Here is a 21,884-nt window from a genome sequence, read left to right as displayed (position 1 = left end):
AAAAAGGGGGTGGGGGCTGGGGTTGTGGCTCAGTGGTAGAGAGCTCGACTAGCATGTGTGAGGCACTGGGTTAGATCTTCAGCATCACATAAAAATAAACAAATAAAGGTATTGTATCCAACTACAACTAAAATAAATACACACACACACACACACAAATTAAAAAAGAAAAGAAAAAGGGTGTGGTATGGTGAAGTAACCCTGTTATCTCAGCAACTTAAGAGGCCAAGGCAGGAGGATCACAAGTTTGAGGCCATCCTCAGCAATTTATCGAGATCCTAAGCAGCTTAGTGAGACCTTGCCTCAAAATAAAAAATAAAAGGGCTGGGGATGTGGCTGAGTGGTAGAGCTACATCCCTGGGTTCAATTCCTAACACTGCCAAACAAACAAAAAATTCTGCCCCCATCTGCACTGTCTCTCCCCACACCACCCTTGTCTTTAAAAAAGGCCCATTCAGCAAGCCAGGGGAGCCACTGAGTGGGTTCCTTGATTTCCAGGGAAAAGGCACAGGAAGCACATCTTGCATCTGTGTCTCAGGTGATCTCTCATGGCAATGCAGGGCTTGGCCCACTGCAAGATCTCAGTATGAACTTGGGGTGTATGAGATGAGAAATGGGGTCAAGATACCACCTGCATCACAGTGGGCTCTGCCACCTCAATGCTGGCCAAATATTTCATGATGATGATAAAGCAGCATATCTGGGCACAGTGGCACAAGCCTGTGGTCCCAGCTACTTGGGAGGCTGAGGCAGGAGGGTCAGGAGTTTGAGATCAGCCTGGGCAGCACATCAAGATCCTATCTCAAACCCACAAACAAACAAGAAACTCAAAGCAACACTGGACCAAGTGTCCCTAGAACACCTACAACCCTATATTATGCTCTTCAGGAATAATGCGCTAACTCGCTCTCTCTCTTTTTTTTTTTCCTATGCTAGGGATCAAACTCAGGGTTCGTGCATTCTAGGTGGGCACTCTGCCTCTGAGCCACACCTCAGCCTACGCGCTCTTCATTTAGCAAAATTATTCTTTTGATGAAAAAGGCACCTTTGTATCCTAAGAGATTCTGAGTGCCTTTCTGGTGAAGGCCTGGCTGACTACGAGCCTGTGACATGTGTCCTATGATCGGAGCCGATGCTAAGGGTCTGCTTCCATCTCCACAGTGAGTATTACTGAACCACAACCCGAGGTCCAGAGTGCACTGTCCAGGGCAGCGTTTCTTACTGAACACAAGAAGTATCCATCTGAAAGAAAGCAGGGTCCAGAAACAGCTCCAGCACGTCCTTCTTCCAGGCGCGTTTCGTGTAGGCGTAGCCGCTCAGGGAGCTGAGCAGCTGGGCGCTGGCCCGGAAGCTTGGAGCGTTGTAGGCGCTAAATGGGGATGGGAAGAGCGGAAGTCAAGGCCAAGAAACCCCTAGATTCTTCCTCAAAACACATTCTGCATCTTGGGGGGATGAAAGGGAGGAGACAGCCTCACCTGTGGTTGCGTAAGTAGGGAAAGACGTAATAGAGCAAGCGGGAGATTAAGGGCACGGCCTTCTCTTTCTCGTCACTGCGGTAAACCATGTCCAGCAGAGAAGCCAGAACCTAGAAGGCCCAGATGGTAAGAAAACAGAAACAAATATCCTCAGGAGAAAAGCCCACGCTGTAGCTGGAGGCCTGCTGTGGTCTGGATGAGGCAGCTCCTCTCAAGGCTCTGTGGGTAAAGGCGGATCACCAGCCTGGGGCACTGTTGGGAGGTGGTGGGACCTTAGTGGAGGAAGTTAGGTTACTGAGGACAGGTCCTTGAAAGGGATACTGGGGTCATGGCCCCTCCTCTTTGTACTTCCTGGCCACCAGAGGAGGGCAGTTTTGCTCCACTACACCCTCTCTACCATGGTATTCTGCTTCACTACACGCCCTAAAGCTTCTGAAATTGTGAGCCCAAAGACACCTTTCTTCATTTTGACTTGATTTTCTCAGGTACTTTGTCATAGCAAAAGGAAGCTGACAAACGATGTCCTCACTGACTTTGGAGCTCACCTGGGAGGGTGAGCCCACACTCGCTGGCACCTGAGAATAAACACATGCCTTTGCGATAATTCAGGATGGCAAGCATTTCCACAAGGGACCACACTCAGGTGTGTATTTACCTCTGCCAGGAGAGAGAGGGCTTGCACACTGTAAACCGAGGGGGCAGACGCGGACACCATTGCTGAAGCCGCAGCAGCATCTGCTGACAGAAAGGCATTTGTGTTTAACTATGAGGGTTGGGTCACCATTTACTGCCCCTAAAGCATCACATGAACCTGAGTCATGAGCTTCTGTCTTTCTTTTTTTAATATTTTAATGTTTATTTTTTAGTTTTCGGCAGACACAACATCTTTGTATGTGGTGCTGAGGATCGAACCCGGGCCGCACGCATGCCAGGCGAGCGTGCTACCGCTTGAGCCACATCCCCAGCCCCAGCTTCTGTCTTTCTTATTGACTGGGTTTAACAAAGACATTCTTCTCGGTTAACACTGAATTTCATCAACTAAGAATGGAGATATTTGGACAAAATAAATTAGCACCAACTCACCCTTTCCCTCCTCATTTCTATTCTTGTCATTATTTTTGAAACTTCAATATCCCCTTGGGTGATCCATCTAACATTCTGGTCCCTATGTGCCTTGACCTCTTCCAGAAATCTGTGACTGTGCTCCAGCCCAGTCACTAAATGTGTTTGTCACATCCCTGAGCTCACATATTTCCAAAACCTCCATTTCCAGCTGTGAACACCCATACGGGGTTTTCCTAAGTCCCTGTGTGGCCTCCACTCTTCTACTCTGCACTAGGCCCTTGTCTCTTCCCTACCTGGCAAACACCTGTACCTCTCTTGATTCTCTCTCCTCTGAAGAAATCACCTAAAAACTCAGCGCTGGCTAACCCCGACCGTCTACAGCTATGACTAGAATGTGGTTTGGCCTGTGGGGCCTTTCAGAAATGATTAAGTTAAGAGGGAAAAATGCCTTTTTTGCAGGATGGGGTTAGTCCTTGTGGGTCTGGATCAGTTATCAGAGAGTGGGTTGCTAAACAGTGAGGCCACCACTACTGTCGTTGATTCTTCTGCACATGCCTGCTAGCCCTTGGCCTTTCTCCTGTTATGACAGAACACAAAGGCCTCACTAGAAGCCAAGCAGATGGCAGCACCAAGATTTTGGGACATTCCAGCCTTCAGAACCACAAGCCAAAACAAACTTTTGACTTGCAATCCTCCTGTCTCAGCCTCCTGAGCTGCTGGGATTACAGGTGTGCGCCATTGCCCCGGTCAAAATAAACCTCTTTATGTAAATGAACCTGTCTCGGGCATTTTACTGTAGAATGGAAAACAGACAAGACATCTGTCCATGCAGTTTTGTGTAGCTAAATGTTCTGGAGAAAATTATACCATTCTGATCATGAATTTCAAAAGGGACCTGATGCAAGCAGATAGTCTTGTCACATGTTCCTGGGTGGTGTGCTGGCTTTTCTCTCTCCAATATAATTCTTTTACATCCTCCCTCAACACCCACTCCCACTGATAACCTCTCACCCCATATTCTTTTCTTTTTTAAAATTTCTTTTATTTTTTAAAAAAAATATCTAAATAAAGATATTATGTGGTGTTGGGGATTGAACCCAGGACCTTGCCCGTGATAGGCGAGTGCTTTACTGCTGAGCCAACCCCAGCCCCTTTCACCCCATATTTCATTGAAAAAATTAAGGCAATCAAAGGTCACCCCTTCATTTTACCACTAAGAAATTATTAACCCCAGTGTTTACATTTATGTTCTCTGTCTCATCTCCTGTTTTAATAGACAGCTTTCTGGTTCTTATCAAAGAACAATAAGCCCATTTATGATCTCAATTCTGTCCCAACAGCAGTGAAGAACTCTGCTCTCAATTCTCCTCTCCCCCTCTTGCATTAAGAGGAACTACCACATCATTCCATTGCCATTTACACAGGCCCTGAAACACTCCAGCGTAAAAGCAAAGCACAAGAATAAGCATCTTTGGTCCTTAGTTCTAACTGGTTATTGCCCTACTAGTTAAACTTCAAGGATTCTCTCCATCCACTGTCTCTACTCCTATCCCAACCTCCGCTTCACCTCCTCCATTGAGTGTTCCCCCTCGTCATCCCAACCACATCCCCACGGCTTGGTACTGTCTAGTCCAGCAGGTCCTGTTCTCCCTTAACCACTTCTGCTCCTGGAAACTCTCCCGAAGCCCATGATTCTGTGCTCTCTTAGCTTTCCTCCCACCCCATGACTGCCTCTTCACCTTTTGCTGGATGCTTCTCTTTTTCAGATATCTTAGCTTTAACCCATGTAAGACCAAGCTCAACGTCCCTTTCCAACACAATGATCTCCTCCTTCAGTCTTCTCTACCTCAATAAACTACTTAAGCCCCAAACCTAAGTCATCCTCGATTGCACTCAATCCCCAATCCTCCTGCTGGCCTGAATTTAAACCACTGCTCGCCCTGCCTCCCACTGGGCATCTTCAGGCCAAAGTGAAGACTCTGTGCTTTTTAGCAAAAACAGCCTCTACATCATCGTTACAAACTCAGTGTGGTAGTTTAGGCTGTTACGCTGTTAATTGCCAGGCCCTAAAGACCCGCAGGCACACCTGCCAACCAGGCAGATCTCAGGGCATGGCACTCAGTAAGGGAGACACTGGAATGTGTCAAAGGAGTATCTCAAACGTAGTTGGCAAGGATATTTATAGTTTCAAGACCTTGGCTGAGCTGAGTTGTGACAGATCTTTTAAGGTGGGTGTATTAATCCATTTTCTCTTACCAAAAACACAGTACTATAGACTGGGTAACTTATAAAGAAGGTTTATTTCAGCTCATGGTTCTGGAGCCAAATTTGAGGACCTTATTGGGAGGTGGTGGAAACTATGGGAGTGCGTCTTTGGGAGCATGCCCTTGGGGACTGTTCCTGCTTCTCTCCTTTTTGCTGCCACTCCCCCACCTCCCATTTTCCACGAGCTGAGCTACGCAGCTTTCCTCTGCCAGGCCCTCTGCTGTGACGCTCTGCCTCACTCAGGCCCAAAGCAGTGGAGCCAGCCGACCACGAACTGAGACCTCTGAAACCATGAGCCAAGAAAAACCTTTCTTTCTGGTCACGTTTTTTTCCCAGGTATTCTGTCTCACCAATAGAAACCCATCTAACACATGTCACTCTAACCCCAGCCCCAATTCTTCCTCTATTTAAACCTAGAGCCCATGTCGGTAGCCTCAAAGACAGGGCCAGGACGCCTGATCCCCTTGTCTTCCTATTGATTACACGCCTTTCTGCTTTCACCATTACCTTTGTTTGCTGTCTTTGGGGCAAAGAGTCAGACCTGACTTGTTGGGACTATTAATCAATTTTTGACTCCAATGGCTGAATCCTTTTTCCCCCTTGGAACTGTGGAACCAGTAATAAGACCAAGCAGTAACTGAACAGCATAAGAGATTTTTATTCTTGGCCGAGAATAGAAGTGGGAGGCAAATTTATGAAACAACTTCCTACCCCTTTGGGACTGGGAGATTACCCATATTGGGTAAAAGAAATGAGGAAGACAAACAGGCTAATAAGGGGAGGAACTGTCATTTCTTTTATTATAATGAAGCTAGAGATTGTCTGGTGGTCACCCTGGATGCCACCTTAGATCCAATTGGTTTTGGCCAGCCCACCACCTGAAGAGGGACTTCTGGCCTTCAGGCACCCCGTGCATGTGCATTATCTAGGGAGGTCACCTTTGGGACTCTCCCTGGGCCCAGCGAAAGTTAACATGGCATCTGTCCCTGGGATGCCATCAGAGGGACCCTACTGTCTTGTTACACACACAACTTAAGTTGTTAAGAAGTGAAGACTGTTCATTCACTTAGCTGCTGAGCACAAAGGGCACTTGGGTGAATGGACGCAGGCCTAAGCAAGCAGGACATGCTTTTTCCTTAGCTTAAACTTTCCCCCCTTTGGTCCTGGGGACTGAACCCAGGGCCTCCCATTTCCTAGGCAAGTACTCTACCACTGAGCTATACCCCCAGCTTACTGTTTAATTTTGAGACAGGCCTCCCTAATTTACCCAGGCTAGCCTTGAACTTTGGATCATTCTGCTGCAGCCTTGAGCAAAGGGCTTGGGCCACCATGCCTGGCCCTAATCTTGCTTATTCTGAGGACAAGAGGCTGGAAGGCCAGAAGTTCCTCTTTGGATGGGCTGGCTGAAGCTGGCTGGATCTAGGACAAGCTGCCAGCTGTAGACCAGACAACTTCAGCTTCATCACAATCCCATCTGCATGCTGAAGGAGTACTCTCTGGTGCCAGATAGTTGACCATCATGACAATAACCAGAAAGAACCATATAATGGCAATATGTAAAAATATGGATGTGTAATCGATGTGATTCTGCAATCTGTATACGGGGTAAAAATGGGAGTTCATAACCCACTTGAATCTAAAGTATGAAATATGAGATGTCAAGAGCTATGTAATGTTTTGAACAACCAATAAAAAATATTTACTTGAAAAAAAAAAAAAAAAAGAAAGAACCATATAAGGAACAAGGTGGTGCCCAAACAACAGGATAATATCCACCCATTCCCAGAAAATACATGCATATTCCTTCCCTTTATTAGCCTACTCCCCCATTTTTCTTATTCTTCACCTATGACCCCCCCAACCCCCAAGGGGTGGGAACTTGATTTGCAAGTTCATCTCCCACTTTTATTTTTGGCCAAGAATAAAAGTCTCCTTCAGTGCTTGGTCTTGTTAATGTTTCCACAATTCCAGGAAGAAGCAAGCACCCAGCCTTTGGGATTGAAAACCAGTACAGGGCTGGGGTTGTGGCTCAGTGGTGGAGCCCTCACTTAGCAGGTGTGAGGCCCTGGGTTCGATCCTCAGCACCACGTAAGAATACATAAAAAAAATAAAGGTACAATGCCTTTGTGTACAACTACAACTAAAATAAATATTAAAAAACAAAAACAAAAACAAACAGTACCACCTTCACTTCCCAACCTCATAGCTTCTCCTCTCTTTCTCCCCAGGTGTGTCTGTCTGTCTGTTTTTAGTGGTGAGAACACTTAAGCTCCTTCCAAAGGCCAAGCGAGGGCCCCAAGCGGGCAGCAAGCATTACCCTCTGATGCCCCCACACCTACCATACAAGTCCTCCTCAGGGTCAGACTCTTCCAGGGCCACCTGTGGCTGAGCCTTCACTTCCAAGTTTCTGCTGAGCCAGCTGGTTTGTTCCAGGGAAGAGCCAGCAATGTTCCCTATGGCTTCCAGGATTTTCTGAGTAATTTCCTGAGAGCCATCAGAGGAAGAGGAATGGGAGTCAGTTAAGAAGTTTAGGTACGAAGAGGCAGCACCATCCAATAAAAATATAACTCAGGGGCTGGGGCTATGGCTCAGCGATAGTGCACTTGCCTGGCATGTGTGAGGCACCGGCTTCGGATTCTCAGCACCGCATATAATAAAATAAATAAATAAATAAAGTTCTATCATCAACTTAAAAATATATATATATAAAAATACATATAACTCAGGTCATAACTGCGAGCCATTTACATAACATCAAGTATTCTATGGTCACATTCAAGGTAAAAAGAAACAGGGCAGCTAATTTTTTTTAAACATTTATTTTTTTAGTTGTAGGTGCACATGATAGCTTTATTTATTCTTATGTAGTGCTGAGGATCGAACCCAGCGCCTCACGCATGCTAGGCAAGCGCTTCTACCTCTGAGCCCCAGTTTCTCATGGCGTGCTCCTCCTTACCTTCTGGGGATACTTTCCAAGACCCCCAGTGACTGCCTGAGACAGTGGTTGATACTTGGTGTCCCAGGAGGATTAGTCCCAGAAATCCTCATAGCTACCCACAACTGTGGGTGCCAACCCCAGTCCTAGAGGCAGCTAATTTTAATATGTCCTATTTAACCCAATGTATCCAACACACAATCAATATAAAATTACTAATGAGGTTTTGCACTTTATTTTGTATCACGTCTGGAACCAACATGCATTTTACATTTCTAGCACATTCAATTCAGCCACACTTCCAGGTGCGCAATGGTCACATGGTTAGGCAGCAGTCAGACACAGGGATTTGAGCAGTTAGGTCAGGGGTGTGAGAAAATACTCAGTGCCAAACAAATCAGTTAATCAACAGCACTGCCTCTGTGGCACCACAAGGTCTGAGAAGATAGCTACTTCAGGGCCCCACCTGATCTCAGCCCTATAAACTATTCCTCTTACAACCAGACAAGATAAACTCAGGGGTTAAGCACAAAGGGCAAAGGTACGATTGCTCCAGAGGGTCTAACTGCTACAACATCTTAAGCAAGGCCCTGCACAAACAATGCTGACCAGACCATGGCCTAAGATAAACACAACGCAACCATAAAGCTCACGATGGTCATGGGACCCTGAGTCCCTGGGAAAGCAGGGTGACGAGGTCCAGAGCTCATCAGCCCATCTGTAAAATAAGTTCCAATTGGAACTTGTCAGCTGGTCAGGATGACAGAGAGTTGTTGCCCTTAGGTTATTAGCATAACCTCGCCATATCCTAAGGAAGCCTTACTCCCCTTCTCATGGGGTTCATGGAACACCTACAGGTAAAAGTGTTGTAGGGCAACTTTGGGAATCTAGTGGAGTGTTAGAGTCTGTAAACAAGTCAAAATAACACCTGGCATTTTGCCAGGGGAATGTTAGAGTTGTAAACAAGTCTGGATGGTGCCTGGCAAAATGCCAGAGGGAGTGGTTTGAGAAGTAACAAAAGCGAGCCATTAGGTGTAGAGATTCCTTATTGGTTGTCTGATGTATCTAGTTTATGCTAATTAGATAAGCTGTGTGGAATGTATAAATACTGCTCCTGTCCTGCAATAAACGGCTTCCACTCCTGCTGTATCAAGTACACAAGTTATTCGTCACCCCCTCTGCTTATTTTGCCCAGCCAGCCGGGCTGCGGCAGTGGAGTTTGTCAATCCAGAGCACAAAGGACCTTCTAACAACTTTGCCTCCTACCCCAATTAAACCACACTCACAAAACAAACTGCTCTTCTCTTTGAGATGACCCATCCTCCTCTCTGGGTGTTTTCTTTCTTAATAAACTTTGCTATATTTGTATGGTTGGGGTCTTGCTCAGAACACAAAGGCGATGGCATTTCTGGTAATGACAAGTGCCCAGTGGTTACTGTACTGGCCAGGTACACAGACATCAGGAATCAGACATATTCTGATAACAAAGGAGCACACTGTTAACAGGTTGGTCTTCTGGTTTCTCTAGGACCAGGGGTTCTTACTAGTGTTAAATAAAAATTATAGGAGACCACTTTTTTGAACTGAGCTCCACTACTAGCCCTGACAGGAACAGCCTAAAATGAAAATGGAGTCATTCATGCTGATGTCCACATCACCAAGCTGCAACTAAGCTGTTTATCTAATCCTCTGAAAAATCAGGACTAGCCAGTTAACAGACAGGTTCTCCAAACAGGTCAGTTTCAATTGGCTTAATACTGAAGTTCACTCTCTGCCTTAATCTTTGGATAAAAAGTAACCTGAACTGGTTGGGGATGTGGCTCAAGCGGTAGCGCTCTCGCCTGGCATGCGTGCGGCCCAGGTTCAATCCTCAGCACCACATACAAAACAAAGATGTTGTGTCCGCCAATAACTAAAAAAAAATAAATATTGAAAAATTCTCTCTCTCCCTCTCTCTCACTCTATCTTTAAAAAAAAAACTTCTAAAAAAAAAAAAAAAAAAAAAAAGTAACCTGAACTAACCTATTGTTAACTAGTTAATTTAAAAAAAATTTTTTCCATGTCTCCCTATACCCTCATTACAAGAAAAGTAGCTTTAAAAAAAAAAATTTTTTTTTTAGTTGTAGTTGGATACAATACCTTTATTTTACATATTTATTTTTATGTGGTGCTGAGGATTGAATCCAGAGCCTCGCACATGCTAGGTGAGTGCTCTACTAATGAGCCACAACCCCAGCCCAAGAATAGCTTTTCTTTTTGGTACTGGGGACTGAACCTAGAGACACTTTATCACTGAGTTATATCTCTAGCCCTATTTTTGATTTTGAGACAGGGTCTAGCCAAGTTGCTGAGGCTGATCTTGAACCTGTATCCTTCTGACTAAGCCTCCTGAACTGCTGGGATTACAAACTTGTGCCACCGCAAAAACAAAGAACGTAAATGACTGTGGTCATTTCCTAGTTATTCTTGCTTTTTTCAGTCCTTTTTTAATCACACCAAGCTCCTCTGCTCAGCTCAATGGAGCACACTGTATTATGACATGAAGTCATTACTGGGAGATGTAAATAAATCCTCCAGCTTCACTTGCTCTTAATTGACTTAAAAATCATTAATTTTGGAGGAGGTCACACAGCTGGGCAATACATTACCAGCCTCCCACTAGCTTGGTGCGGGTGACATCTCTGACGTGTGGTTATGACGGTAAGGGCAGCTAGGCTATTCTTTAGGGAGCAGAAGGCCACTTCTGCTGAAAACACTGGCTCTCTTCTTGGGCTTGCAGGTGTCTGCTGGGTGACCGGAATGGAACGAGAAGGCCTGCACCTCTACCTTCAGATTTGGCTGGTGTCCTCTGCTGCTAAGAGCCATAGCCAAGTAGGAATGACACATGGCATTTTGGGTTGAAAGGTGGCCCTGCTCAGGGATTAGGGTGGCTCTGGGTTTAGGGTGGATCCTGCTGGGGATAGGGCGGCTCCAGGTTTAGGGCGTATCCTGCTGCCTCAGGCACCCGCTCCTTTTGAGTTCCTTTTGAGTTCTCCAGGGGTTCTGAGAGAATTGGGACGCAGAGCCCGGTGGAGGGAGTGTATTTCCCAGGTAGTGTGTTTAGAGTGCCGGTGAGAGTTTGGGAATAAAGAGTTGCTGTTTGAATCTACAAGGCTTTGTGGTGGCTCGGTGATTTTGTGCCCAGACTGCGGCACTCTGCTGCCTTGACCCTGCCTTGACTCTACTCAGGTCTGCATGTAGACGTGTTGATCATTTAAGAAATGTCTCTCCCAAACTATAACACAAGGATAACTTGACCCAGGCTTTCTTAGCCTCTGTCCTCCTCCTTCAAGGCTAAAGACATCTATCAGCTGCCATAACCAGAAAGACCAAACTAAGAAGAGAGCAAAAACAGCTGGCACCCAAATTCCAGAAAGATCTCTGCCTATTTCCAGAAAAGACATGGATGTTCCTCCCCTTCATTAGTCTCCCTCTCCCTCATTCTTCCTCCCAACCCCCTGCAGTAGAGAAGCTGGCTGGGAAACACAGCTCCCTCTTTTCCACTCTTTGGCCACTGAATAAAGCCCTTCTTTCTCCCCAGTACTGTCCCATGGAACACTGAGTTGTCTGTGGCTGAGCTTTGGGACTAAGCATGCCTGAGACTAGAACAGAAAATCGAGATATCGTTATGCTAAATTGTTGTAGTTTTGTCCTTTGACACTGGGATTGTACCTTTCAATAATATAAAAAAATAAAATTAAATAAATTGGCTAGATGGGGGCAAACTTACAGGTTACCCACTCTCAGGAGCACCATCAGGGAAGAACTTGGTCAGCAGGTGAATAGACAGGAACCTTGAGCAGGGTTCATGGCCAGTATAACGGCTGACCAACCACCAGCTAAGAGCAACTATAACCCCTGACCTCAATTATTACACAAGGTCCATCAGCTTTGGAGCTATGTTTAGGCATAAAACAAACACATCTGCCTCCTGAGTGGGAATGGGGTGCACTTGAGCAAATCAGCTGGCTGGCAAACCTGTGTGTGTATGTGTGGGGGGGGGCGAGTAATGGGCAGAGTGAAAGATCAGGAAATGGGGTTTGTGCTAAGAGAATTCCCACGAGGATCATTGCACAAATATATCCTGTGAAATACTTACTTGGTCTACCTCCCACTTTCCTGGCATCTCTCTTCTAAAATCCTTGGAAATCTCCCAAACTATCTACCTATCATTTTTTTTTTTTTTTTAATTTATTTTTTAGTTCTCGGCGGACACAACATCTTTGTATGTGGTGCTGAGGATCGAACCCGGGCCGCACGCATGCCAGGCGAGCGCGCTACCGCTTGAGCCACATCCCCAGCCCTCTACCTATCATTTTTGAGACAGATATATATCTAGATAATATATATCTAGATATAGGTATAAATCTCGATATAGATTTTTCCACCTCAAAATGATGGCAAGGTATATATCTTTCAAGATGACTGAGATATATATCCATCTTAAATTCATACATATATATATAAAATATATCACATACATATATATGTAATTTTGTAGATATTTCATTTTTTTTTCTTTTTGTGATATGGTGATGCTGGGGATCGAATGCAGGAGTGCTCTACCACTGAGCTACATCCCCAGTCCTTTTTAAGACAAGGTCTTACTAAATTGCTGACGCTGGTCTATTTTTTTTTTTTCCTGGTGCTGGGGATTGAACTCAGGGCCTTTTGCATGTGAGGCTGGCACTCTACCAACTGAGCTATATCCCCAGCCCCTTGAGGCTGGTCTTAAAAACTTGAGAGCCTCCTGCCTCAGCCTTCTGACTTCCTAGGATTATAGGTGTATACCACCACGCCTGGTGAGGGTTGGGATTTTCAGCCCCATATTTCAACCACCTGTGTTGAAAGAGGACTAAAGGTTGAGCTGATCCCCAATGGTCAGTGACTCAATCAATCATTCCTTCATAACGAAGTCTCCATAACCCCCACAGAACTAGGTTGAGAGATCTTCCAGTGAGCTGAACACACAGCAGTTCCTGGAGGAGGCCATCTGGAGAGCATGGAAGCTCATGTCCCTACCCACACCTGGCCTTTGTACTTCTTTACCTGTAATATATTTGATAATAAACTGGTAAATATGTTTCCCTAAGTACTGAATTGCCCCAGCAAATTAAATGAACCCCGATTTAGAGGACAATCAGCAGCACAGGCAAAATAACCTGGGTTGTGCATTTGAGATGAGGAACAGCCAGTGGGTTAGAGCTTTCCCCTTGTGCAGGCAGCTGACTCCAGGTAGATAAGCCTCCGAACTGACCTGATTTAGAGGCCACCAGGCTGGTATGCACTGGAGAACGCATTGCATGGTAGCAATTCACACATTTTGGGACAGAAATTTGGGGATACAGGAAAAATACACTGAGTCTCAAAGGAGAAGCACCCATGAACTGTTGGAACATAGGAAACACCCATGAACTTTTGAAATGCAGTGAGCAACTGTGAGCAACCCAGCCCATGTCCTTGGCCTTCTTTCTTTTACTCAGGAAGGCAATGCACATGCACTAGAAGAACTGTCAGGAAATCAAACTCCACACTCCCTCCACCTCCAGTCCAGCCCCAGCTGCTGTCCTCTATAAATATCAACATCCCGGGGCAGCATCTGCATGGTAATGATGCTTTCTTCTCCACAAGTTGAGTCCAAAGGAGCCACTCAAAACTTCTCATTATGCTTTATACAGTTCCTATTGTGGTACGTCCTGATACTGTTGCAGGATATACCTTATACAAATGCTGGGGATCATAACAATTTTCAATAATATCACTAAAGACATAAAACTGTTAGACAAGCCTTGGGATCTACACATTCAATCAACCAGGAATGGAAGTATCAGAAAGAAAACTGTATTTGCACTGAACACCTATAGACTTTTTTCTTTGGCATTATTCCCTAAACAGTACAGGATAACACCTCTTTACTTAGCAATTCAGTACTTAGGGAAACATATTTACCAGTTTATTATCAAATATATTACAGGTAAAGAGGTGCAAAGGCTACGCAAAATAAGTAACCTAGAGATGATTAAAAGCATCCAGGAAGATATGTACAGGTGGGCTGGAATTGTGGCTCAGTGGTAGAGCACTCGCCTAGCACAGGTGGGACCCGGGTTCGATCCTCAGCACCACATTAGGAAAAAAAAAAAAAAAAAAAAAGGCATTGTGTTGTGTCCATCTACACCTATAAAATAAATATTTTAAAAAAAGATATGTACAGGTTATATACAAATAGTATGTATGCCATTTTATACAAGGGACTTCAGCATTTTTGGACTTTTGTATTTTGTGTGTGGGGTCTTGGAATTGACAGATACTGGGCTGGGGTTATAGCTAAGTGGTAGAGCGCTTGCCTAGCACATGAGGCACTGGGTTCAATCCTCAGCACTACATATAAATAAATAAAATAAAGGTATGGTGTCCATCTACAACTAAATATATATTAAAAAAGAAAGAAAGAAAACAATTGACAAATACTACACACCCCAGGTTAAATTGAAGCCTTTGACCACAAGTCACCATCTCAATCAATCAATGTTTTATAATAGTGGCAAAATAGTGATTTTCTAACTCCATCTTTTTTTAAAAATATTTTTTATTTTTAGGTTGACAAAATATTTTATATTTATGTGGCGCTGAGGATCGAACCTAGTGCCTTATGCATACTAGGCGAGCACTCTACCACTGAGCCATAACCCCAGCCCCTCTAACTCCATCTTGAAGTCTACATATTAGTCAGCTATCTGCTCTGAGAAGTTTTCCATCTGAGCAAGATGTACTTTTGCTTTTCAGTATTTACAAAATTTTCTATAAGCATGCAATGCTTCTATAACAGGGAAAAATAAAGGGAAGAAATCTTTCTTCTTTTCAGGAAAGAAATCTATGTGTAATGGCAGATGGATGTTTTAGAGAGGGCTCCACAGACATCTGCATACCCTGCAGGGTTGGGGGGGCCCTGTAAATTCTAGGGTAGGCTGCTCAAACAGTAACCAGGAATCTTCATGGCAAATATAGGCCCCAAGCCTACCTGCACCTCCATTGGCAGATGATGAACTTTATCACAAAGGCAAAGCCAAGATGGGACTCTGCCAGTGCTGGCCATTGGTGGTGACCTACCCTAAAGATGGCATCATAGGAATGACAACATTCACTAAACACTGCACATACAGACCTGCAGGTCCTTTTGGTCCTTCTTGCTTTCCAGGTTGGGAGTTCTTGTTACAAAGTCATTCAGCATGCTGTTGGGGGACAATTAGTTTCTGATCAAAAATGCTGCAGAAATAAAATATGTTCCGACAGAAAACACTACCTCCATATGAATGTGGTGATGTGATACCTGAGAAGCAGAAAATATCCAGGTGGAGCCAGATTCAATTGCACAGATTCCTTCAGTACTCCCAACAGCGAAGCAAAGTTCTCCTGCAAGGCTAGTATTGGAAGCCTATTTAAACAAACAAAGGAAACAATGTTAGCATGGGAAGGCAGCTAGGGATGAGCAGGAAATGGATCAGGGAAGGATAGGAAGGACTATAAAAAAAGCCCCTTGCTGGGAACTGACGCTGAGGTGCCAGTCTCCTTCCACATTCCCCCTCCTTCCGTTTATACTCATGGGCACGTATCATGTTCCAGAGTTATGCATGTACCCATAAGTTGCCCCCAGAGTCAGCTGACCATCACATGACCTTCCACTTGTGGTCTTAGGCCAGAAAAGGTAAAATGACCCAAAGTACAGTTACATGCCCCCAACACGTTAACAGCACAGGTGTGTGACTCCCCCCACATGGGGGACCCTATGCCAACACCAGGCCAAGGAGGGGAAGCACCTATCACTTCAGGGTTTCTTCACTGAAAGCCCCACCTCCTATCCTAACAAAAGCAGAAAGCTGAATCATGTCAGGGGCTCTGGCCCCGGTTAAATTGACCCTTCTGCCACCCCTTCTCTAGGGAGTATCTCCCTCTCCCTTGCCTCCCCAGCCTTACAATAAGCCTGCCTTGGATGGTCTTTTCTTAAATGCCCTCCTGCAGGAGCAGAAGCTTCTGGCCTCAGGACCACCTTAACCCTCTGTCTTCGCCTCATTTGTCTTTGTGTGTTGCACTGGGGTAACTGTCTAATCTTAGACCAATGATACCAAGGGCCAGATCATAACAACCCACAGTCAACCTCCAATGACAAAAACACCATCCATGAACAACTGCAAATACATTTACTTATTAAAAACATTTTAGACCAGGAGTTGGTAAGCAAAGAGGAAAACAGCACATCTGACTGGCCTGTGTTTTTTGTTTTTTCCCCTTCGTGCTCTGGCAAGCAGCTGGAGTTAGGGGACCAAACCCTGCTGTGGACAGGAGAGATCTGGCTTCCTTGTCAACAGAATAAAAGCCCGAGATGACTGGTCTCAGTCTCTCTCTGGCCTAGTATCCTGCTTCCCTGACACTGCTGGTGACACACATCAACCCCCAGCAGCTGTCGGGCAGGCTCCTGAGGGATGAGGCAGACCCTAACAGGATGGCCACAAAGCCAGGCAGCAGTGCAATCTTCTAAAGCTCAGGTGCAGACAGAGGTCCCAGGGCCTAGTTCTGGTCCCTGGCCACCTGAAGGATGGCAAAAACCTACCTTGCAGCTGCTGGGAAGGTTCAGACACTATACAATATTGTCTGTGCCATGTTTGCTCTCATAAGAGGGAAGTAACCAGCTCATCTTTAACTGCTCTAGGAGAGACCCGCTCTGAATGTAACCCCTAGACCCAGGGTCTCTGGGGTCATGGTCCTCGATTTACCCTCCTGCAACTTCATAACTTGGCAAGTTAGAATAACTGAAATGTTAAATGTGAACCACGGAGACTGTAGCTGGCTGTGACACTTGGGGCAGATAGGTGAGGATACTGAGGCTTTCCTGAGAAGTCATTGGTACCCCTCCATCTGTGTTTACTGCACAGAATAGTCCCTGAAGCAGTACCCGGGGGAGTTGCCTTTTAAGAGCTCAAAGAGGTCAGCGAAACTTCCTGTGCAGGACTTCCAAAGCTACCAAGGAGTCAAACAATGCAGAAGCCACCCAGCATAGGCCAGTAGAGCCATGAGCACAATCACCAAAACCATCATTTCTCCTTTTGCTAAGAGAGGCCTTTGACACTTTTTTTTTTTTTTTTTTTGTGTGTGTGTGTGTGTGTTAGAGGAGGCTGGTATCAATTTAATGCAAATCTGAATCTTTTAAAATTTAACAGGCCTCACATAAAGTTTTGCTGACATAATGTATTCAATACGGATTTTTAAATGTCAGATTAGATCTCTGGAGAAGGAAAAATAAAGCTACTTGTCCATTCCCTTGCCCCAGGAAGAAATGAAGACACCTTTAAGATATTATCTGATCTAAGGCTCTCCAGTAGTCAAGAAATCAATCCAAGCTGGGCATGGAGGCACATGCCTATAATCCCAGTGATTAGGGAGGCCAAGGCAGGAGGGATTATAAATTTGAGACCAGCCTGGGCAACTGAATGAAAATTGTTTCAAAATAAAACATAAAAAAAGAGCTAGGGATATAGCTCAGTGGTGATGCACCTGTGGTTCAATGCCCAGTACTGCAAAAAATGAATGAATAAATAAAGTGGGGGTGGGGAGTGAGTCCAGGGATGTAGCTCAGTGGTGGAGCCCTTCTGGGTTCAATATCCAGTTCTACAAAAATGAAAAAAAAAGAAAACCAGAGTTGTCTACGTCCATGGTCACTGCAGTAGCATCTGCAATTCAGCAATGTATCTGAGGGGACTACATTACCTTTGGATAAAAGCATAGCAAAACTGCAGCACGGGAATATCCACAAGGGGTGACTTCTGCAAGTTAAAGCAAAACCAATTACTCCAAGTTGGGAGGAAAGAAGACTGATTATCAAAGAATCCAAATTAAAGAGAAATAGATCTGCATCCGAACAAAAAAAAAAGATTTTAGCCGAAAAATTTTTCAAACAAGACACACCATAGTAAAATTTGACATTTTAGTTGAATCTCCCCAAACAGAAATCTGGGCCAGTGTTGACCCTCATAAATCCACTTGCTTACCTACAGACAGGGGACAAGAGCAATTCCAACTCTTAGCTACACAGATTCCCACAAAACCAGCCTCCCCAAGTGGCTGAACTCCTTTGTGGCTTTGAAACACATTCAGCGCTGCCCCCACCCCCCACTGGCTTCTTCATAAAAGGTTATTTGTAGAAGCTGAGCTAAGGAACTAAACAAAATATAGTTTGGGTTTGGAATGCTAAAAACCAGTCTGCCATCGACTTCCTACTAAGGCCTGGACAAAACCGGAAGTTGCCAATATCTGTAGACATTCAAGTAATGTGAGGGAACAAAACCCACAAGTGCCCACTCTGTCTGGGCAAGCCACCACAGGGCCCTCTCCTATATACTTCCTATGCTTCTGCCACCATAGAGGCAGGGCAGGCATGGGCCACCCTCAGGGAGCGTCATTTCCTGACACCCACCACTTGCTCAGTCCTAAATCCCAGCAGGCCGAGGATGTGCTTGCCTCTCCATCCCTGCTCCTCTCTGATCTACATTGCTGCTTTAATATTCATGTACAGGAGTGAACGGCAGGGCTGGGGATATAGCTCAGCTGGTAGAGTGCTTGCCTAGCATGCGCAAGGCCCTGGGTTCAATCCCCAGCACAACAACAACAAAAAAGAGTGACCGGCAACAGGGGGACCACATGTTCTCGGAGATGCTGGGCCAGAGCTCCCGGCAAACACTGTGGAAGTTATCTTGGGTTCTTGTACATCCTTATCACTTGGTTGGTGCCATAACCAGGCCTCTCAGTGTTAAATTTTAGGGCGGCTTCTCTTCTTTTCTCACTTATTTTCCAACCTAGAACATCAGGGCTTAGAATGTGGACCAAGGGCAGGAACCCTTTTGCATAGCTTAGGATCCCCACCAGGCAATGCACAGAGTTGACTTTCCATGGATGTTGGAAAGGATGAGGTCCCTGAGCATAGGATGGGTTCATAGCCCACAGAAGCCAGGCCCTCGGCCCAGGTATTTCTATGGAGGGGTGTCCTGGGCTACATGTGAGAGGCCCTTCCAGAGAAGACGAGGGCAGGACAACCACAAGGAGATCTCCAGCCCCCGGCAGCATGTCTATAAATACTGCTGGAGATCAGATCATCTGCAGTCATCTCTCACTATGGGGTAAAGATGATGGCGACTGAGAATAATTTTATGATTCTCAAATGATTTAGCTTTTGCTCACCAGCTTCTGAGGTACGAGAGATGAAAGAAAAACACAGGTGGAAGGAGACTAAAGAAGGACAAGAAAATGTAACTTTAATCTAAAGCCTTGAGCTGAAGCTCCACACGCCTCTCCTGCCAAGTCGGCTCTCGCCCAGGCCTGTCTCAAAAGAAAACAACAAAAAGGACAGGGTATGTAGCTCAATGGTGGGGCCTGGGCCCTGGGCCCTATCCCAAACACTGCCACACAACAAAAGAACTTCAGCATAGGGAATTTCCTCCAATCCCCACACTAGGAGGCTTGGGCAAATGCAAACACACACAGCATAGTCTCTACCGGTACCCTGGAATGAGAGGCCTAGTCACCACCCTGCTCCAAGTCCCTGTCTGGAAAGCTCAAGGCCACCAGAGGAATTCACCTGCTCCTGTCCACACCTAACTGTAGGCTCCTTACATCCTTTTCTTAGAACATTTTATTTATAAAAATAGTTCGTAATTATGAATATTCCTTCTGTCCCTTTGAGGTGCCCATGTAACTCCTACAATGCAGGAGTTCTTTCTCAAGGACCTCAGAGCCATCCCTTTGAAGTATAATGACAAAAAAGTAAAGGTCTTGTCTCCCAGTCTCTGGTAAGGTAGGAGCCTACCCACCCTGAGCAGCTATCAGCAAACCCAGCAACCCTCATCCGCTAGCTGCCCAGTTCTACGTGGTGTTCTGTACCTTCCCACCTTCCCCGACTCTGCCGGAGCCCCTGCTTGTCGCTCACCCTACCTGCTGCTCTCCCTTTAGTCCTTGCTGCACAAATCCTAATGAAGCCCAAACCCTTCCTCTACAGGAGCAGTATTCCTGGGCTTCTCACCTCGTCCCCTTTGATTTGCAGTGGCCTCTTCACCACCTCCTTCACCAGGTGCAGCACTGTGTCCGTCTGCAGGGTGCTGAGTGCACAGATCAAGTCCACAAGGGTGAGCTGGGATGCACTTGCCACTGGGACTATCTGCGGAGAAAAAAAGAATTCCTTGAAAGTTTGAGAGAAAACAAAAATAAACGACACACAAAATGTATGTTAGGGTAGCTGTTCCCAGAGAGAGAAATTTGCTTTAATCATTTGAACAAATATTTCCTATTTGTTTCCTATTTTGGGTAAAGGACTTCATTTGTGGGACTAGAATGAGTTAAGCATTAGCCACAGAAACATAAATCAGGGATAAAACTGCAGTGGATGCTGGAGTAATACTGTTATGTCTGAAATGAGAAAGCATTTTAGGGGCTGAGGGTGTGGGGAAATGGATTGAATTTTCCCCCCACAACCTGAAATTGAGAATGGCTTCCTCATGCTGGGAAGAGGAATGGAGGCTATGACCCTCTCCCAACTCTTTTTCCAATCTAACCCTCCATCTCTTACAGCCTCTCTTTTGGTATTGTAAGTTTTAAAGAACCCCTGGTGGGGCTGGGTTTGTGGTTCAGCGGTAGAGTCCTCGCCTAGCTCGTGCGAGGCCCTGGGTTCGATCATCAGCACCACATAAAAAATAAATAAAATAAAAATATTTTTAAAAACTAAAAAAAAAAAAAAGAACCCCTTGGTAATACTTTCTCTTCTCCTCAGTTAAAAAGATAACGTGTTTATCTAAAAGGGTGACATAAGCAGAGGCCTGTAATCCCAGGGGCTCGGGAGGCTAAGGCAGGAGGACTGCATGTTCAAAACCAGCTTCAGTAATTTAGCAAGGCCCTAAGCAACTTGTTGAGATCCTGTCTCAAAATAAAAACAATTTAAAAAGGGCTGGGGATGTGGCTCAGTGGTTAACCACCCCTGGGTTCAATCTCTGGTACTAAACAAATAAAATAAAAGGGCAATATAGGTGCCAACCCCCAGGAAGTCCTGGTTCTTCTGATATGCTGAAGAACCTGTGAAGCATCCCACAGGTGCAACGGAGGGTGGCCTGGGGACCCAACGCCTGGCTCTTCCTCAGAGCAGGAGCCTGCCCTGACCATGGAGCCAGGAACACTGTGGGGTTTCCAGGTGTAGGCCTTCCTCTCTGAGGGAGGTCCCAGGTAGAACAAGGAATGTGCAGACCTTTTAGAAAGAGGTAAACCGAGTCCTGGAGGACTACACGACCCATGAGTTCACGGACAAAATGCATAGGGACATGACAGCTTCGTTTTTCTTTACTGTTGTGGACAAGTGATATTTTTACACATTAAAAAAGTGATGATGCCAGGTGCAGTGGCACATGCCTATAATCCCAGCAATTCAGGAAGCTGAGGCAGGAGGATCACTAGTTCAAAGCCAGCCTCAGCAGATAGGCACTTAGCAACTCAGGAAGACCCTGTCTCTATTAAAAAAAAAAAAAAAAAAACGGGCTGAGGACGTGGTTCAGTGGTTAAACACCCCTGGGTTCAATCCCTAGGTACCAAAAAAAAAAAAAAAAAGGTGGTGACCTGTAACTAGCACCAGGGAATAAATAACCCACAGCAGCCTTCATAGGAGGGCAATCCATTTCTTAAGCCAGGTGGCAGGTTCATGGGTGGTTTTTAAATTCCATAAAATGTACCTGTTATGGAAAGTTGAAGGGGACTATTAGAGAATAGGCCAGGACCAGGAGGGTAGGGAGAGGAGGGTGGGGGGCAGGGCTAGGACATGATCAAAGTATGTGCATGTAGGATCCTGCTACAGTGAACCTTGTTATTTCATATAATTAATATGCACTGATAAAAAAGGACATGTTGTCCACACCATTGTAGGTAAATCAGAAAGCAGAAGGCAGAGGTGGGCTCCCCCCGCCCCAAACCCATATTGAGATGTGGCTGTATTAACTGAGGCATTTAAAAGGGTGAAGTTAACTCAATGGTTTTCCCATTTGACATGCAACATCACCTGTGATTCCAACCCTCCAGCGTTTCTT

General features: G+C 45.4%; 1 protein-coding gene across 5 annotated transcripts in view; it reads right to left on the bottom strand.

Moving 5' to 3' along the window:
• Positions 1–21,884, bottom strand: part of Dop1b (DOP1 leucine zipper like protein B) — a 99,992-nt gene that overhangs the window by 12,128 nt on the left and 65,980 nt on the right. For 3 of the 5 annotated variants that reach the window (XR_007347757.1, XM_048803651.1, XM_048803650.1), the window contains exons 23-30: positions 19,844–19,978; positions 17,539–17,594; positions 15,107–15,211; positions 14,942–15,008; positions 7,145–7,289; positions 2,131–2,213; positions 1,476–1,585; positions 1,223–1,369 (exon numbers count right to left, since the gene is read on the bottom strand). Coding sequence is in view for 3 of the 5 variants with exons in the window: in XM_048803651.1 (XP_048659608.1) it covers positions 1,223–1,369; positions 1,476–1,585; positions 2,131–2,213; positions 7,145–7,289; positions 14,942–15,008; positions 15,107–15,211; positions 17,539–17,594; positions 19,844–19,978 (848 nt within the window). In the remaining 2 variants the exon portion in view is untranslated. Of the gene's footprint in view, positions 1–1,222; positions 1,370–1,475; positions 1,586–2,130; positions 2,214–7,144; positions 7,290–14,941; positions 15,009–15,106; positions 15,212–17,538; positions 17,595–19,843; positions 19,979–21,884 lie in introns of those variants that run through there. The other 2 variants (XM_015478749.2, XR_007347758.1) reach the window with 2 other exon arrangements.

The sequence above is a fragment of the Marmota marmota genome, unplaced genomic scaffold (assembly GCF_001458135.2).
Source record: "Marmota marmota marmota unplaced genomic scaffold, marMar, whole genome shotgun sequence".
Lineage (NCBI taxonomy): Eukaryota > Metazoa > Chordata > Mammalia > Rodentia > Sciuridae > Marmota > Marmota marmota.
This window is presented reverse-complemented; position numbering and strand designations above follow the sequence as displayed.